This window comes from Pseudopodoces humilis, chromosome 11, assembly GCF_049639895.1.
Source record: "Pseudopodoces humilis isolate 2021_Gansu_Grassland_sample_001 chromosome 11, ASM4963989v1, whole genome shotgun sequence".
Classification (NCBI taxonomy): Eukaryota; Metazoa; Chordata; class Aves; order Passeriformes; family Paridae; genus Pseudopodoces; species Pseudopodoces humilis.
The window spans coordinates 16,287,385-16,303,232 of record NC_142210.1 but is presented as its reverse complement, the minus strand read 5'-3'; the positions used below and the strand labels follow the sequence as shown (position 1 = coordinate 16,303,232).

Sequence of the window (15,848 nt, the reverse complement as noted above, 5' to 3'; positions counted from 1 at the left end):
AGCTGAAGGAGCATCTGCTTGCCTCACAGTACCAGTTCCGCAGGTTGGCACTGCTTGCACATCCTTTCAGGGCACTCAGTGGACTTTTTTGGGGAAAGTCAGCACTTGGAAGCGGGTGCAGACACTGCCTGATGCCCCATATTGACACACAGGTGCCCATCCCACACCCTGGCTTTTTGAGTTGCCAACACCTGCGGGACGCCGCAGCACTCTGCGGCCAGCTCAGATTTATCCATTATTTTATATCCACACGCCTTTAATTTTTACAGCCCTGTTGGAGCAATACCCAGGGCTGTTAATAACACCAGGCCCTCCCCCACCCCCCATGTGCATGCATCATGCTCCAACCAAGGTACCAAGTGTGTCTCGGGGCTGGGTAAGTGCAGGCTTAGGGAGGCTGGTGTGCGGCATCCAGTCCCATGCCCCTGTCTTCCAGCCAGCACCCTCATAAGCAGCAGGCTTGGATTCCCTGTGGCCACCCATGAAGCAGCCTGACTGGGTGCCCTTGCATCCCCCTGGGGTTGGTGATACCTCTCTGGTTGGGATGCCCAAGCCTGGGGTGTCTGTCTCGTGAGATTCATGATTCTCTCATGATTCTCTCATTTCATCTGCCCTATGAAAGCTGCAACACCTGAGCTCATGTTTAGTGTGCCAGGGTACATGAGGATGGCAGTGAACGCTTGAGTGTGAGAATGTGCGTGGAGGCACAGAGTGTGTGTCTGTGCTGCTGCATGTCAGTGTGTGTGGGTGTACATGTGATGTACATGTGTGTGCCACTGCCTGTGCAGGTGATGCTGTGTCTCACTGCTGCAGAAGGCAACGTGCCCGGGCCGTGCCCAGCACCCCAGCACAGGAAAGCACAGCCTCAGCAGTCCCAGGCATCCAGAGCCATGCCTGGGGCCAGCCCACAGTGCCCGCAGGACAAGACAGTAAGTCCCACATCACTGAGCCACCTGTGCCATGACAAGCAGGGCCCCATGCCACCACGCAGCACCCAGTATGTGCTGTCCCTCCCCAGCACCCAGGAGATCCAGAGCCCCCTCTGAGCACCCAGGGATGTGCTGGCATGGGAGGGTGAGGGTAGCAGGGCACCCCTGAGCAGGACAGGCAGGACAGCCGCCGGGTGCCAGAGTACCCAGGCACTGCAGGGGGGCACTGTGGGAATTGCTGGGCTATAAATCTCCTTGCTGGGCCCCCCCGTGGCAGAGCAGCTCACGATATTTATGTTGGGGATTTATCTGCAATGCAGTTTAATATTCCCGGACCTTCCCGTGTGTGTTTGAATGCACGGCTTCCTCCTCGTGCCACCCCGTGCCACCCCCCTGCCCACCCTCTCACCCGGAGCCTTCCAGGCTCCGTCTCCTGCCCACCCACAGTCCCGTCCCCTTGCACCCACCCTGGCAGAAGGGACCGGGACAGGACGGGCCCCCCAGGTGCCCTGGCAGGGAGGGGTGTACCGCGCCGCCGGGATGCTCCTGGTCGGCCGTGCCCACCTGTGCCCCTCCTGGGTGTCCGGCTGCCGGGGGGTGGGCGGCAGGGTCCCCTGAAGGGAAATGCCAGGCGGACTGGCACTGCCAGCCCTGTGCCAGCCCCACCCCCGGGATAAAGGGTCCCGGGGACCCCCCTGCCCTACCTCCCCGCCGGCGGGGATGAGGTAAGGCTGGCGAGTGGCACAGGGCTGCTTCATTTGCATAATAATCTCGTTAATGGAGCCTGGCCTGCGGGAGAGCCGGGCTGGAGACACCACCCCCTCCCCGCCCCGCCGCCTCCCTCCGGCCCCGCCGCTCCGCCAGCCGTGGCGCGGGGCGCGGAGCGGAGCGCGCAGCCGGACGGGCGGCGCGGGGCCGGCCAGCCCCCGGCAGCCTCCTGACACCCTCCGAGAGAGCCGGTGAGCACCCCCCGGGGCCCCCCGTGCAGCCCGGACAGCGTCCCCGAGCATCCCGGCAACGTCGCTCCAGCATCCCGGGAGCATCCTCCAAGTATCTCGGTGAGCAAACGACGAGCGACCCCCGAGCACCCGCGTACTTCCCGGGCAGCAGAACGAAGATCATCCCCCCGGCATCCCTCGAGTACCTCGGTGAGCAGCCCGCGAGTCCCCGTGCCTGCCGGCGGGTACTCCGCGAGCATCCCCCGAATATCCAGGGCATCATCCCGGGGAGCACTTCCCGAGCATCCCTCGAGCAACCCTCGAGCATGCCCCCGAGCACCAAAGGCATCATCCCGGCCGGCATCTCCCTAGCACCTCCCGAGCATTTCCCTACCATTCCGGCAAGCACCTTCCCGAACATCCTGGGCAGGCAGCGTCCTCCGAGCATCGCGGGCAGCATTCCCCGGGAACCCCCGAGCATCCCCTGAGCATCTCGGGCAGCGTACTGAGCAGCTTCCTTCGAGCTTCCTGGGTAGCTCCCTGCGCCCCCCATGCCTTGCCGTGCCGGCTGCCGTCCCCGCTAACTTTCCGACGGCAGCAGCTCCCTGGCACGGGCACAGCCGGGCTGCTGCGCCGGGGCACAACTTTGCCCAAGTTGCGGAAGGAACGGGGGCACGGGGGAGCCCCTCTGTGGGGATATGGCCACCTCCCTAGCAGCTCTTTGTCCCCAACCCATACTCCCTCACCTGCAAATCCGGATACCATTCTGCACCAAGCAAGAAGCGGGGTCTCCTTTTGAAACCCTCCCCCCCAACCCATTTACGTCCCCACCCTCCTTTCCCTATGGGCAGACCCCTTCCTCCCCAGCATGTCACCTCTGACAGACACTCCTGCCTGTCGGACACCAGCCAGAGGAGAGGGGTTGGGTAGATGGTGGTGGTAGTCGTGGGGGAATGCTGTGAGGTGCCCATGGGGTCCAGGGCTGCCCCCAGACTGGAATTAACTTTGTTCACACATCACGCACCGCGCCACAATTTGACACAACGCAATGCAACACGGCTCACCACACCACCCCACACGGCACGATGCAACACCACCTTCCACGGCACAGCACCATCCATGCAACCCAGCGTGGGGCCACACAACTTGAGCCAGCCCACAGCACCCCAATCCAACGCCCCCCCTCACAAATCTCTCCAAAGCCCCTCTTCCCCAAGCTTCTCATCCCATCCATACCCCACGCAGAGGGGCTGGCAGCCCTGTGCTCCCCCTGCTTGGGAAGGGTTCTCATGATGCTGAGTTTGGGTTCACTGGAACACCCTGGACCTCCACCCAGCATGGGTGCTCTGGCTGGAGAGCTGTTGGGGTGTGTGGGGGTGTGAGATAGCTGTGCCAGGGACTGAAACCTGCCAGCATGCAGGCAGGACCCTGCCCTGTCACTAAAGGAACTGGCAGAGGGAACAGCCATGGGATAGAGGTGCCACTGAGCCCCTGGCACTATGGACAGTCCCAGTGCTGGTGGTGGGGCATACATGGGGATGGATATACAGGCAGCAATGACGACAAGAAGCAACCCCCCTCCCCAGCCCTTGCTCCTCCCAAACCCCCCCTCATCCATCTCCTCTGCCTTTTCCAGGAGCTTCCTGACACAGCTGGACATCACCACTTCCCCATGGCAGCCACGGCTCCAGCATGAACTGTGGGCTGCCTGAGCCTGCCCTCCACCTGCCCTGAGCCCCCCACATCAGTGCTGCTGGCAGGGAGTCCCATCCCCGGCCATGGAGAAGACCTACTCATTGACAGCACACTACGATGAGTTTCAGGAGGTGAAGTACGTGAGCAAGTACCAGAGTGGGACCCTGCCCAATGGCTTTGCCCTCCAGCTGGGCGCAGGGGCCAAGAAGCGCCGTGGGGGGCTGCCACGCTGGAGCCGCCGGGAGGTCTGTCTGCTCTCAGGGCTGGTCTTTGCTGCGGGGCTCTGCGTCATCTTGACGTGCATGTTGGTCCTCAAGTACCTGGCGGCCGAAGGGGACAGCTACTGCCTGGAGGGGTGCCAGGAGAAGAAGGCCTTCCTGAGGGCATCCCGCTTCCTGAGCGCCAACATGGACTCTACCATCGACCCTTGCCAGGACTTCTACTCCTTCGCCTGTGGCGGCTGGCTCCGGCGACACGGCATCCCCGAGGACAAGCTGGTGTACGGCACCATCGGGGCCATCGCCGAGCAGAATGAGGCCAAGCTGCGGGCGCTGCTGAGCCGCCCCGTGCGGCGCCGAGCCCGCGCCTCGGCAGAGAGGAAGGTCAAGGAGTTCTTCCGCTCGTGCCTGGACCGGGCTGAGATCGATCGGCTCGGCCCCCGGCCCATGCTGGAGGTCATTGGGGAGTGCGGTGGCTGGGATGCCCCTCCGGACCGCAGGGACATCAACGAGCTGCTCTACAAGACTCAGGGGGTCTACAGTGCTGCCGTGCTCTTCTCCCTCACCGTCAGCCTGGACGAGAGGAACACTTCCCGCTACGTCATCCGGGTGAGGGCACCGTGCCCCTGCGGCTGCCCCCTGCCCCGGCCACCCACCAGTGCCGCTGCCACCTGCCCGATGTCCCTGCCCTTGTTGCAGCGGCACTGGGTGCCTGTGCACTGGGTGGGCTTGGCTATAGCAGACGACAGGGGTGGGGACCCCTCCTGTCCCTGGGGACCCTCCTGTCTTTCTAGCATGGGATCCCCTGTGTCAGGCTGCTCTGGGTTGAGTGTGGCACCTCCAGGACCGGGCTGGTGACATGGGCAGGGGGATGTACAGAGTGAGGCAGTGCCTCATGCCTGGGTGCTGAGGACAGCCCAACAGGGCACCAGGGTCTCCACAGTGCTGGCAGTCAAGCCCCTCACCTTGGCATTGCGGCTGCCGTCTGTACGCAGGGGGCAAGGCCCAGGCAGAGGCAGGGAGACACCCACCAATCCCTCAGCACTGTGCCAGGGCATTTTCCTATGGTGTTCTCAGTCTTTCCCACCCCTGCCAGACCATGTCCCTCACCCTGTGGTGCCACCAGAGTACAGGTGGGCATTATCTGGCTGGCCAAGTCTCTTGGTGGGTGTGGGGGTGCAGTGGTGGGCATGGTGGGAGCACAGCAATGGCACAGTGGGGATGCTGTGGTGGGCTCGGTGTGGGCACGGAGGAGGGCATAGTAGGGACAAGGTGGACGTGGTGCTCATGGTGATGGCGTGGTGGGGGCGAGGTGGTGATGATGGAGAGGGCATTGGGGACACACAGTGGTGGGGAGGAGCCGCTCCGTTCCCTGTGAGATGGTGGGGCTGTGAGAGATGAGTGTGAGCGGGTGTGCGGGGCTGCCGGCTCCGGGCCGCGCGTGTGTGACACTAGAGGGAGCGTCTGTCACAGGGAAAGGGTGGGCGGCTGAGCCGGGACCGGGAGTGCGCGGGGTGGGACACGGTGGGCGTGGGGGGGAGATGGGTGTGACAGCCAGGGCTGGGGGTCAGGGCTGGGGGTGTCGGGGAGGTGTGATTGGGGGTGGGCGTGCGATGGGTGTGAGTGGACAAGGTGTATGAAGGGGACTGGGGTGTGTGTGAGGGCTGCAGGTTCAGCACCCGTCTGGGAAAGCCAAAGGGGCAGGAGTGATGAGGGAGATGGGGAAGGAAGGCTGGGGGTGCCCGTGGGTGTGCGGGAAACGCTGCGGCTGTGTGAGTGGAGGGGGACTGGTGAAGTGAGTTGTGGGGAGCTGAGACAGAGAGAAGGAGAGGGTACATGTGGTTACAGCACAGCAGGGGTGTGTGTGAAGAGCAGGGGTGTCCATGCAGCTCACCATGCAGGCTGCAGCATAGGAGTGGGGCTGGCCATGGGGCAGGTGTGGGGACACCAGGGAGCAGGGGCAGAGTGGGGCAGAGAGCAGTGGCAGCATAGGGCAGGCTATGAGGCAGCCTTTGTGCCAGTCAGGCCATGGAGCAGGGACCTGCTCTCTGCTCACACTCCCAGCCTGGTGCACGCTGCCTTTTGCAGCTCCAGCAGTCTCTAGCAGGAAGGAAACTGAGGCACCGATGTGCCCATTCCTGGGGCTGTTCCAGCACATTGCCATCCTCTGGCTCCAGGGACACCAGAGGCACTCTGTGACACTGGGAATGTGAGGGGTGCCTGGCTCAGCACAGCCCCTCTCCCTCTGCTCACCCACTGCCACTGTCTCTTGCCCCCAGATCGACCAGGATGGGCTGACCCTGCCTGAACGGACCCTCTACCTTGGGCAGGATGAGGAGAGCGAGAAGGTGAGGGGGGCACAACCATTGGGGACACCAGGAGAGGGACCAGCACCCAGCATGGTTGGCAGACAAAGGGCACCCCCCTGCCAGCCGTGCCAGGGACTGGGGTGCCACAGGACAGTGGGGGGTGGCACTAAGCATCCTTCCCTCTGAGTAGATCCTGGCTGCATACCGAGTGTTCATGGAGCGACTGCTCACCCTCCTGGGGGCTGAGCACGTGGAGCAGAAAGCCCAGGAGATCCTGCAGCTGGAGCAGCACCTCGCCAATGTAAGGGGGATGCATGCCATGAACTTTGGGGTGCCCTTGTCCAGCCCTTGGATATCCCAGTCGTAGATGTTTGGGGATGTCTGTATCTGCTTCTGAGCAATTCCATTCCAATCCCTTTATGGGGACTTCCACTCCCAGCCCTTGGGGACCTTCATACCTGGAACCTGGGGATCTCAACCTCTTGAGGACCTCGTGGCAGAGCTTCAGGGACCCAGTCCCACATCCTGAGAACCCCCAGTCCCAGCACTTGGGAAAATCCCTCCAGCCCCGCATCTACTCCTTGTGAGGGCACTCCAGGCCTTTGTAGACTCCATATCCAGGTCTTGGGGACCTCAGTCTGCACCATGGGGGGACATGTGTGCCCATTCCTCAGATAACCCAGTTCCTTGGCAACCTTTTGACCAGCCCTCAGGTTCCCACTGCCAGCAGAGGGTTCCTGGGGCAGGGAGTGGGAAGGCTGTGGGTCAGTACCCACATCAAGAGATGTCCTGTTGCCCCAGAGCTGTGCCCCATCCCAGTGTACTATCCCAGTGTCACCCTCAAGGTGGCAGTGGGATGGTGACAGCCATGCCCACCGTGTGCAGATTACAGTGTCCGAGTATGATGACGTGCGGAGGGACGTCGGCAGCATGTACCACAAAGTGACCCTGGCCGAGCTGCAGCGCATCACCCCCACGGTGGGTACCCCTGGGGCCAGCCTGTCACCCTGTCCCCCCTCTTCCTGTGCCCCACACTTGTCCCTGTCCCCCTGCTCCATGCCCACAATGCCCACCACCCTTCCCAGTTAAATCCACTTGAGGATAATGCACTCCTCTGGTGGAAGGCTGGAACGCCTGGAGGGGGTTCCCTCCAGGGTGGCATGGAGTGGGGGTCCCCATGCCCCCCTGACCGTGCCTGCCCTGGCAGCTCAAGTGGAAGCGATTGCTGGACCGCATCTTCCACGACAGCTTCTCGGAGCAGGAGGAGGTGGTGCTGCTGGCCACCGACTACATGCACAGGGTGTCTGACCTCATCCGTGTGACACCCAGCAGGTGAGAGGGGCTGGCACCCCCTGTGCCCCTTTCCCAGCCTGGCAGGGGGCACAGGACAGCTGTGCCTGGAACCTCCCACCATCACCCTCCTCCTGGGAAGGCCGGGCTGAGCACAGAAAAACTGGGAAATCTTGTGGGAAAAGGCACTGTTGTGAGCCCCACAGCATCCTGGTCATGGCTGGACACCTGGTGAGGCACTCATGCTAGAGGTCGCCAGACTCATCACACATCAGGGGGGGACATGCTGCCTGTCCCTGTGCCCCCACCAGCCACAGCCCCCCTGTGTTCCTGAGCAGAGGTGTCCCCGGGCAGGGGTGTCCCCATCCTGGCACATGCTCCCACCTTCCCCTGTGCCTGGGGACATGCTGGGGGCTGACCCTGTCCCTGTCACAGGATCCTTCACAACTACATGCTGTGGCGCATCGTGGTGGTGCTGAGCGAGCACCTCTCCACCCCGTTCCGCGATGCCATCCACGAGCTCTCCAAGGAGATGGAGGGCAATGAGAAGCAGCTCGAGCCGGGTAAGATCTGCCTGAGCCAGGCCAACAAGCACTTTGGCATGGCCCTGGGAGCCCTCTTCGTTGAGGAGCACTTCTCCTCTGCCAGCAAAGCCAAGGTAGGTGATGCTGCCTATGGGCATGAAGCCACCACGATCTCCCATCACCTTGCCAAAGTGCCTACTGCCCCCACCAAGGGCTGTCTGGCCGGTGATGGATGGTGGGGATGCCATGCCAGCAACATGGTGACCCACCACAGGTGCAGCAGCTGGTGGAGGACATCAAATACATCCTTGACCAGCGCCTGGATGAGCTGGACTGGATGGACGAGGAGACACGGAGAGCAGCCAGGGCCAAGGTAGTGGCCCCCAGCATGCACTCCTGACTTTGGCCCCATCACCAGCACGGGAGCACATGGGATAGGGGCCTGAAGCCACCACTCATTTTGCCCACAGCTCCGGTATATGATGGTGATGATTGGGTACCCCGATTTCCTCCTGAAGCCAGAGGCCATCGACAAGGAATATGAGGCAAGGGATAGCCCAGGAGCATGTGAGGGCATGGGCACACAGTGGGGGAAGATAGTACCCACATCTGCATCAGGGTTGGTAAGGATGCCACCCCAAAATGAGCCCCCTCCTGGTGCTCACTGGGCTCACTGCTGGCAGGGTGCCCCACACCAGCATTGCCATACAGTGCCTGGGGCCTGGGATGGTGTCTCCTTCCCCACACTGCAGCTCCCAGAGCTCAGCCCCATCCTCAGCAGGGGCTGGGGGTGCCAGCCTGGCCCAGGGACCTCATGGAGCTGATGGAGAAGCAGCTGTCCCTGTGGGCACACAGCACGGGACATGAGAACACGCCACACATGCACACAGTCACTGAGGCTCACAGAGGTGGGAGGACACCACAGGCCTGCCCTCCACACCCTTGGGGCTGGCATCTCCCCTGATGTGGCTGTGTCCCCCCAGTTTGAGGTGGATGAGAAGACCTACTTCAAGAACATCCTCAACAGCATCGCCTTCAGCATCAGGCTCTCGGTGAAGAAGATCCGGCAGGAGGTGGACAAATCTGTGTGGGTATCCCCTTGCCCTGGGGGGACACCGAGGGGCCCAGCATGGTGCCACCAGTGTCCCCTGTCCCCATGCCCAGATGCACCCCACAGGGCAGAGGGGCACAGGGATGCCAGGAGTACTCCCCTGTTGCCCAGCTCTTCAAAGGGGTGGCACTTCCATGTCCCTCGGTGCTCTGCAGCCCAGCACTGCTGTCTCTCCTTGCAGGTGGCTGCTGCCTCCCCAGGCACTGAATGCCTACTACCTGCCCAACAAGAACCAGATGGGTAAGCACTGCCCGTCCCCGATCCTTCCCCAGGGCAGGAGCGGGGAGGATCTGGAATGGGGACAAGGCCCAGGGTCCCCTGGTGCTGGGGGACACTGTACAGGGCAGGGTGACACCCAGCTGCAATGTTTTTCTATATCCCCAGTGTTCCCTGCTGGCATCCTGCAGCCCACCCTCTACGACCCCGAGTTCCCGCAGTGAGTGTGGGGCTGGGGATGGCTGGCGGGTTGCCGTGTCATGGGGTCACCCCCATCCCTGCCAGCACAGTGCTCTCCACCCTCTGACCTCTGCTCCCCACCCAACAGGTCGCTGAACTATGGTGGGATTGGCACCATCATTGGGCACGAGCTGACCCATGGCTATGATGACTGGGGTGAGTGTCCCTCCTATATCCTGCCGGGATGTGAGGATGGGGTGAGGCAGCCAGGCAGGACACCTGGGTCCCTTGGGACTATTGGAGGTGGCGCTTGCCTTGGCAGGGGGACAGTACGACCGGCACGGGAACCTGGTGCACTGGTGGACGGAGCGGTCGTACAGCAAGTTTCTGAAGAAGGCGCAGTGCATTGTCAACCTCTACGACAACTTCACTGTCTACAACCAGAGGGTGAGAGCCCCCTCTGCTGCCGGGCAGTGCCCAGCAGGACACAACTGTCCCACGGTGGGGTCCCTGCTGCTCCATTGCTCAGGCCTGGGTGCCTGCAGGAGAGCTGACTCTGCCCTGCCCAGCCCTGAGACCCAACAATTCATCACACCTTAGCTTGGAAATTCCTCAGGGCACTGGGCACAGCCTCGGTGCTGGGGTGGGGATGGGGACACCTCTGTTCATGCTGTAATTTATCCTCTCTTGGCAGGTGAATGGCAAACACACACTGGGGGAGAACATCGCTGACATGGGGGGGCTCAAACTCGCCTACTACGTAAGTGTCCCCCACCCTGCGTGTCACAGCCATGGGGCAGCTGCTTATGCCATCCCTCTTGAGTGGGCAGGAGATCCCCCCAGCCCCTCCTTCCTCCCTGCAGCAAGGGCCAGCCATGATCCTCATTGCTGGGGGCTTGGGGTGGGTTCAGGGTGGGTTTGGGGGAGTGCCCAGGCCATGCTGAGGGTACCCCTTGTTCTCCAGGCCTACCAGAAGTGGGTGCGGGAGCACGGCCCCGAGCACCCCCTGCACCACATGAAATACACACACGACCAGCTCTTCTTCATCGCCTTTGCCCAGGTGAGCAAAGATGTTCACCTCACATCTAACAGGTATTGGGGCAGGAGAGTCACCTTATATGGGGCCAGCAGCCCAAAGGGATGGTGCCATGGCCAGGAGTGGACTCGGCTGCATCAGCAGGTCCTGGGCTCAGGGTACAGAGCTCAGACCTGAACGAGCACCCCACACTGTCCTGTTGCTCCTGTGGACCCTACAATAATAAATTAGTGTGTCCTCCATGACTTCCAGAGGCTCCACAATAACAAATATATATGATCCCTAAATTCTAGGAAAGCCTGCAGCCAGGCAGCTTACAACCCCGTAGACCCTACAAAAACAAACATGACTCCACATTCTCCCAACCCAATTACACCATGAACACAGGCTCCTGGGAGACCCTACAATAACAAATTCAACTGGGGCATCACTGCCCTCAATGCCTAGCAGCCAGAAGGGCCATTGTGTCCTGGTGGTTGCCAGGACCCAGAATGCCCCATGTGGCTTGTCCATGGAACCTTTCTCCCCTGCAGAACTGGTGCATCAAGCGGCGATCCCAGTCCATCTACCTGCAGGTGCTGACAGACAAGCACGCCCCGGAGCACTACAGGTACTGGGTACCCTCAAAATAGGGTGAGATGGGGGCATGGTGGCTGCCAGCCTTCCCCAGAGATGTCAGTGCTGTACAAAGTGGTATGAGCACCCTTTGGAGTGCTGGTGCAGATTTTGGGTGATATCCCTGGGGCAGGGCTGCTGGGCTGAGCATGTGCCCTGAGTGGGATGCAAGGCAGCAGTGTGGGGGCAGGGGGTGCCCAGCTCTGAGGTCCTCCCCTCTCCTGGCAGGGTCCTGGGCAGTGTCTCGCAGTTTGAGGAGTTTGGACGTGTCTTCCACTGCCCCAAGAACTCGCCCATGAACCCGGTGCACAAGTGCTCGGTGTGGTGAGGCCAATGCCCTTCCAGCAGGCTGGGACCCTCCATCCCCACCCCTGTGACACCCTTTGCCCACTCCCCAACTTCCCATCTCCCCTTCCTATTCTCCAGGTAAAGCGGGTGCCCTCGGGTGTCACAGGGGGTCACCCCAAAGGCAGGAACCTGCCATAGGGGTGTAGGCAGCAGAGACACTTGGGTTGGGCAACTGCCTCCTGCCCTTCCCCCTCCTACCCACTGCCCTGCACACTGAGGGGTCCTCATTCCCCACAGAGGAACAAGGGCATGCCCAGGCACACCTGTACCCCCTTTTCTGTCCATCCAGCCCAAACCATTCACCCAGCCCTACCACATCCATCCCAGTGTCAGTCAAAGCAGGGACAGGACTCCAGAGTTTCCATGGGGGTGCCCCATGGCAAAAGCCTCCCCTGCACAGTGCCCTCCCTGGCATTCCCCATGCCAGCCCCTTCCTGTCCATGCACCAGCCCTGCCAGGGTGGGGCACAGCCACAGAGCCAGGGCTGGGCAACGCCAGCCTGCCTGGGAGCGTGGGCACACGGACATTGCTGTACTTTTCGCTGCTGTTTCTGGTCAATAAAGCACTGGATATACTGGATGGTTGCCAGGGGCTGTGGCCAGGGGATGGGAGCAGTGGGCAGCACCCCCAGCCCTGCCCACATGGCACAGGCACCCCCACTCCATGAACACACCATCCCACCAGTGTCACACCCCGTGTTTATTGAACACCCCACTGCCTGGATTCGCTGTCCCCATGGCTGCTGCATCCAGGCCAGGGATGCTTCAGAAAGCTGTCATCTGCCCGCAGGTGCCACACTGTGGGGAAGGGAGGGGAACATGAATCTGTCCCGTGGGGGCCCCTAGGGACATGGGATCAGTGGAAGAGGGGCAGAAGGAGGGGAGGGAGGAGCAGGGCCAGGGGCGTGGCGCGGATGCCAGGGGCAGAGTTCCCGTGGCGGCAGTCAGTGTAGGGCTCGATGCAGGCGGCGTAGGCCATGATGTGGGCTACACAGGTCTGCTCCTGCACCCCGTGGAAGAGGTGGGCCATAGGACCCTTGGCCAGGATGGCCACATCCTCACCACCATGGCTCTCCGACTTGAGGGGCACGGCCGCCTGCTGCAGGTAATCGAACCGCACTGGGGAGCAGAGAGAAGGGGGTGAGAGGAGCAGTGATGGCCCCCAGCCCCACCCCATCACCCAGCCATGGTCTCTGTGGCCTTACTGGCTGTGTCCTGGTCCACGTTGGGTCGCTCAGTGCCTGGGTATCCTGGCCCATTCCCGTAGAGGATGGATGTGTAGTTCTTCTCGTCAATGGCTGTCTTGGGTGCCAGACCTGGGGAAGGGGCAGTGGAGGGTCAGACAAGGAACACTCCTATCACCCCTCTGGCCACAGTCAGGGTGTCACAGGGCTGGCAGAACCCAGAACAGGGCAGAGCCCCACCGAAGATGGAGGAGCCACGCAGGGTGTAGCCACCAAAGGAGAACACGTGTGAGTGGTCAGCGGTGACAACAGTGAGGGTCTCAGCCTCGTCTGTCAGGGTGCCTGCCCGCTCGATGGCCCGGTCAAACTCCACCGCCTCCGTCAGTGCCTTTTGGGCTGCGCCTTCATGGTGGCCATGGTCGATTCTGCCACCTGCAGATGGCACCCACGGTGGGCTGGGGACTGACAGCATCAAGCCCAACTCCTACCCCCACCCTACACCCCCCTCTCACTGGCCCCAGGGGCACGAGCTCCAACTTATCTTCCACAAAGAGGTAGAACCCTTTGGGGTTCCTGCTCAGGATGGTGATGGCTGCCTCTGTCATCTCACTGAGTGATGGGTCCAGGGTGGCGTTATGTACCAGTTCATACTTCATGTCCCCAGGTTCAAACAGACCTGTAAGGGGATGAGTTGGGGACAGCATCAGCACCTGAGTGTCCCAGAGCCTGTTGGGTCCTGGGACTGGGGTAATTTGTTACCCATCAAATAATTCACGCTGGGGTTGGCCGCAGCAGCCAGCATCTCTGTCCTGTTCCAGACATAGCGGGCACCCTGTGGGCAAATCCCTCAGGGGGTTAGTGGGTGCCTGGCCCTGTGCCAGGGGCAGTGGGCAGGGGACTGTCCCTGAGGCGTCACTCACCGGCCGTGCCTCCACCCACGTGTTGATGAGGTTTCTCCCATCCTCGCGTATCCCGTTCTGCCCGCTGTCAGTGGGGTACTCGGGGTCCGGCGTTCCCACGGGGCTCATGTATTTCCGACCACCACCCATGATCACCTGGAGGGGATGAGGTGGATGAAGCATTAGTGGGGTGCCCTGAGAGGGCTCTGTCCCTGCCCTCCTCCTCCCGTGCGCTCACATTGATGTCGACGTTGTGGACCAGCTGCAGGGCGATGTCCTTGCAGCCCTGCTGCAGCGCCTCCTGGGGCATGCTGGAGTCCGCGTACCAGTTCCGGTCCACCACGTGCGCATAGGTCCCCGAGGGTGACGCGTGCTGCACCCGCGACGTGGTCACGATGCCCACTGACTTCCCTGCCAAACCCCACTCATCAAGCCCCACCGTGGGCAACACAGGATCCCCACCACCAAGCTATGGGATTCTCATGGGGGGAAAGCCCCCAGTGTGGCAGCCCTTGTCCACACAGGGTCCCCCCAGCCCTGCATCCCTCATTACCAGCTTTGCGGGCTCGCTGCAGCACTGAGATCACCTCGTTGCCGGCCGTGGTGTTGCACTGCAAGTATCGGGCGGCCGCGCTCACCCCTATGGTCTTGTAGTTGCCCTTCACCCCGCAGAGATAGGCTGTGGCTGTCGACGCGCTGTCAGGGACGTGCCTGTCCACACTGTAGGTCTGCCGAGGATAGAGGGGCTCAGGGCAGGGGTCCCCAGTGGGGTGTCCCCCGAGCACCCCCTGCCACGCTCATTCACCCACCCATGGACACGTGTGGGATGGGGAGGGACCCCATGCACAACATATATGCAGCCCTGGGGTGCCAGCAGCCCCATGCCTAGGATCACCATGGCCCCTTTCCAACATGCTGGAATTTACCTTAGAGAGAGCCACGTAGGGGAAAGCATCCAGGGCAAGAGGGGTCTCAGGGCCCAGCTTCCCCTGCAGCTGCGCCTTTAGGATGCGGGTGGCTGTGATGCTGGGGATCCCAAATCCTGGGCAGAGAGAGGGTCCTGGTCACCCTCTGGACCAGGTGCCCTCCACACATCCCACTCAGCAGAGTACTGGCCATGTCAACCTGCCTGCCAGGGGTGCCAGTGGGACTCACCATCCCCAAGAAAAAGGAGGAGGTTTTTAGCTTGGCTTCTCCTGGGTTGGATTTTCAGGGAGGCTTCAATGGCTGCAGCTGCCTTCTTGTTCCAGAAGGATGGTTTCTCCTCCTCCGCTGGGACAGTGCAAACATCCGTCAGTCCCAGCTCACCAGAGTCTGCACCCCCAGGGAACCCCTGCAGGGTACCCACACCCCAGGGATACTTGTTCCCTGGGCACTCCCATGCTGGGGCCTCCTTTCACATGGACCAAGTGGCTGGGGGAGCTATTTGGGATGGGGCAAGACCATGCAGGCTTGCACCGACTGCTGGGCCCCAGGGTCCTGGGGCAGGGAACAAGGGGGACAGCAAAACCAGATATGATGGGACAGTTACCTGGCAAGTGGGATGGGGAAAATCCATGGTAGGGAGTGGTGATAGAGGATATAGGCACTTCCCCCAGACCAGCCCCCGGCACAAAAGCAAGCAAAAACATGGGGGAAAATTGGTTCCAAAACCCCAGAAGAGCAGGGGTAACTAACCCCCATTAATCCTTGTTTGGCTGGGCAGCCTCAGCTTCCCTCCCCAAGCCCTCCTTGTGGCCAGCCAGGCTGACACCCTGCTTCCCTGGACACCCACCACAGCCAGCCGGCCACCCATCCCCATGCTTGTCCCCACCTGGGATGATAGCGGTGCTGAACCCTGCGCAGAGGCAGAGGATGAGGGATGCCAGGAGCCGCATGTTGAGATCTGACAGGCCAACACTGCTGGCAGTGTCTGTAAATTCAGCAGATCTGGGGAGGGACTTTGGACAGGGATCAGCCCTAGCAGGGTGTGTGCTCCAGCGCGTCTCTGCCAAGCAACTCGGACAAAGGCCGGGCTGATGGCACCTCCCTGGCACAACCTCCTGTGGCTGATGGGCACAGATGTGCTTGGGACACAGTCAGATGCGGGGAAAAGAGGATGTGCAGTGGTGACAGGAAATCTTGTCCTGGCCATGGTGTCATGGTGCGCATGGTGCCTGTCCCAGGGTGCCACGGGCAACTCTGAGCATTGGACCCGGGATAACAGTGGGTATGGGGAACACCTGGGGTCACTCCTGCACTGAGCACCCTGCTCTCTGCCCAGGCTTTCTTGAGGAATAAATCCAAGGATGCAGACTAAAACTCTGCTCCTTGCTCAGGCCTGGAAATGGAAGTACCAGCCTTTGTGTACTGTTCCC

At 61.7% G+C, this 15,848-nt stretch overlaps 2 protein-coding genes across 2 annotated transcripts; one reads left to right on the top strand and one right to left on the bottom strand.

The window, feature by feature from the left end:
* The first annotated feature begins 1,904 nt into the window (after positions 1 to 1,904).
* Positions 1,905 to 11,917, top strand: ECEL1 (endothelin converting enzyme like 1). Its single transcript, XM_005525012.2, has 18 exons — positions 1,905 to 2,077; positions 3,504 to 4,389; positions 6,060 to 6,128; positions 6,280 to 6,390; positions 6,975 to 7,067; positions 7,297 to 7,421; positions 7,815 to 8,037; positions 8,178 to 8,276; positions 8,374 to 8,448; positions 8,887 to 8,990; positions 9,196 to 9,254; positions 9,399 to 9,450; positions 9,559 to 9,626; positions 9,733 to 9,857; positions 10,105 to 10,170; positions 10,375 to 10,470; positions 10,980 to 11,056; positions 11,290 to 11,917. The coding sequence occupies exons 2-18, from the start codon at positions 3,646 to 3,648 to the stop codon at positions 11,387 to 11,389; spliced, it is 2,286 nt and encodes a 761-aa protein (XP_005525069.1). The 5' UTR covers positions 1,905 to 2,077; positions 3,504 to 3,645; the 3' UTR covers positions 11,390 to 11,917.
* Positions 11,918 to 12,144: 227 nt separating this feature from the next.
* Positions 12,145 to 15,409, bottom strand: LOC102102136 (intestinal-type alkaline phosphatase). The gene is made up of 11 exons (XM_088061003.1): positions 15,305 to 15,409; positions 14,647 to 14,763; positions 14,418 to 14,533; positions 14,045 to 14,219; positions 13,730 to 13,902; positions 13,513 to 13,647; positions 13,352 to 13,424; positions 13,136 to 13,268; positions 12,833 to 13,026; positions 12,614 to 12,724; positions 12,145 to 12,527 (listed from the first exon to the last, which is right to left on the bottom strand). Exons 1-11 carry the CDS (start codon positions 15,366 to 15,368, stop codon positions 12,265 to 12,267), a joined length of 1,554 nt encoding a protein of 517 aa, XP_087917129.1. The 5' UTR covers positions 15,369 to 15,409; the 3' UTR covers positions 12,145 to 12,264.
* Positions 15,410 to 15,848: the final 439 nt, after the last annotated feature.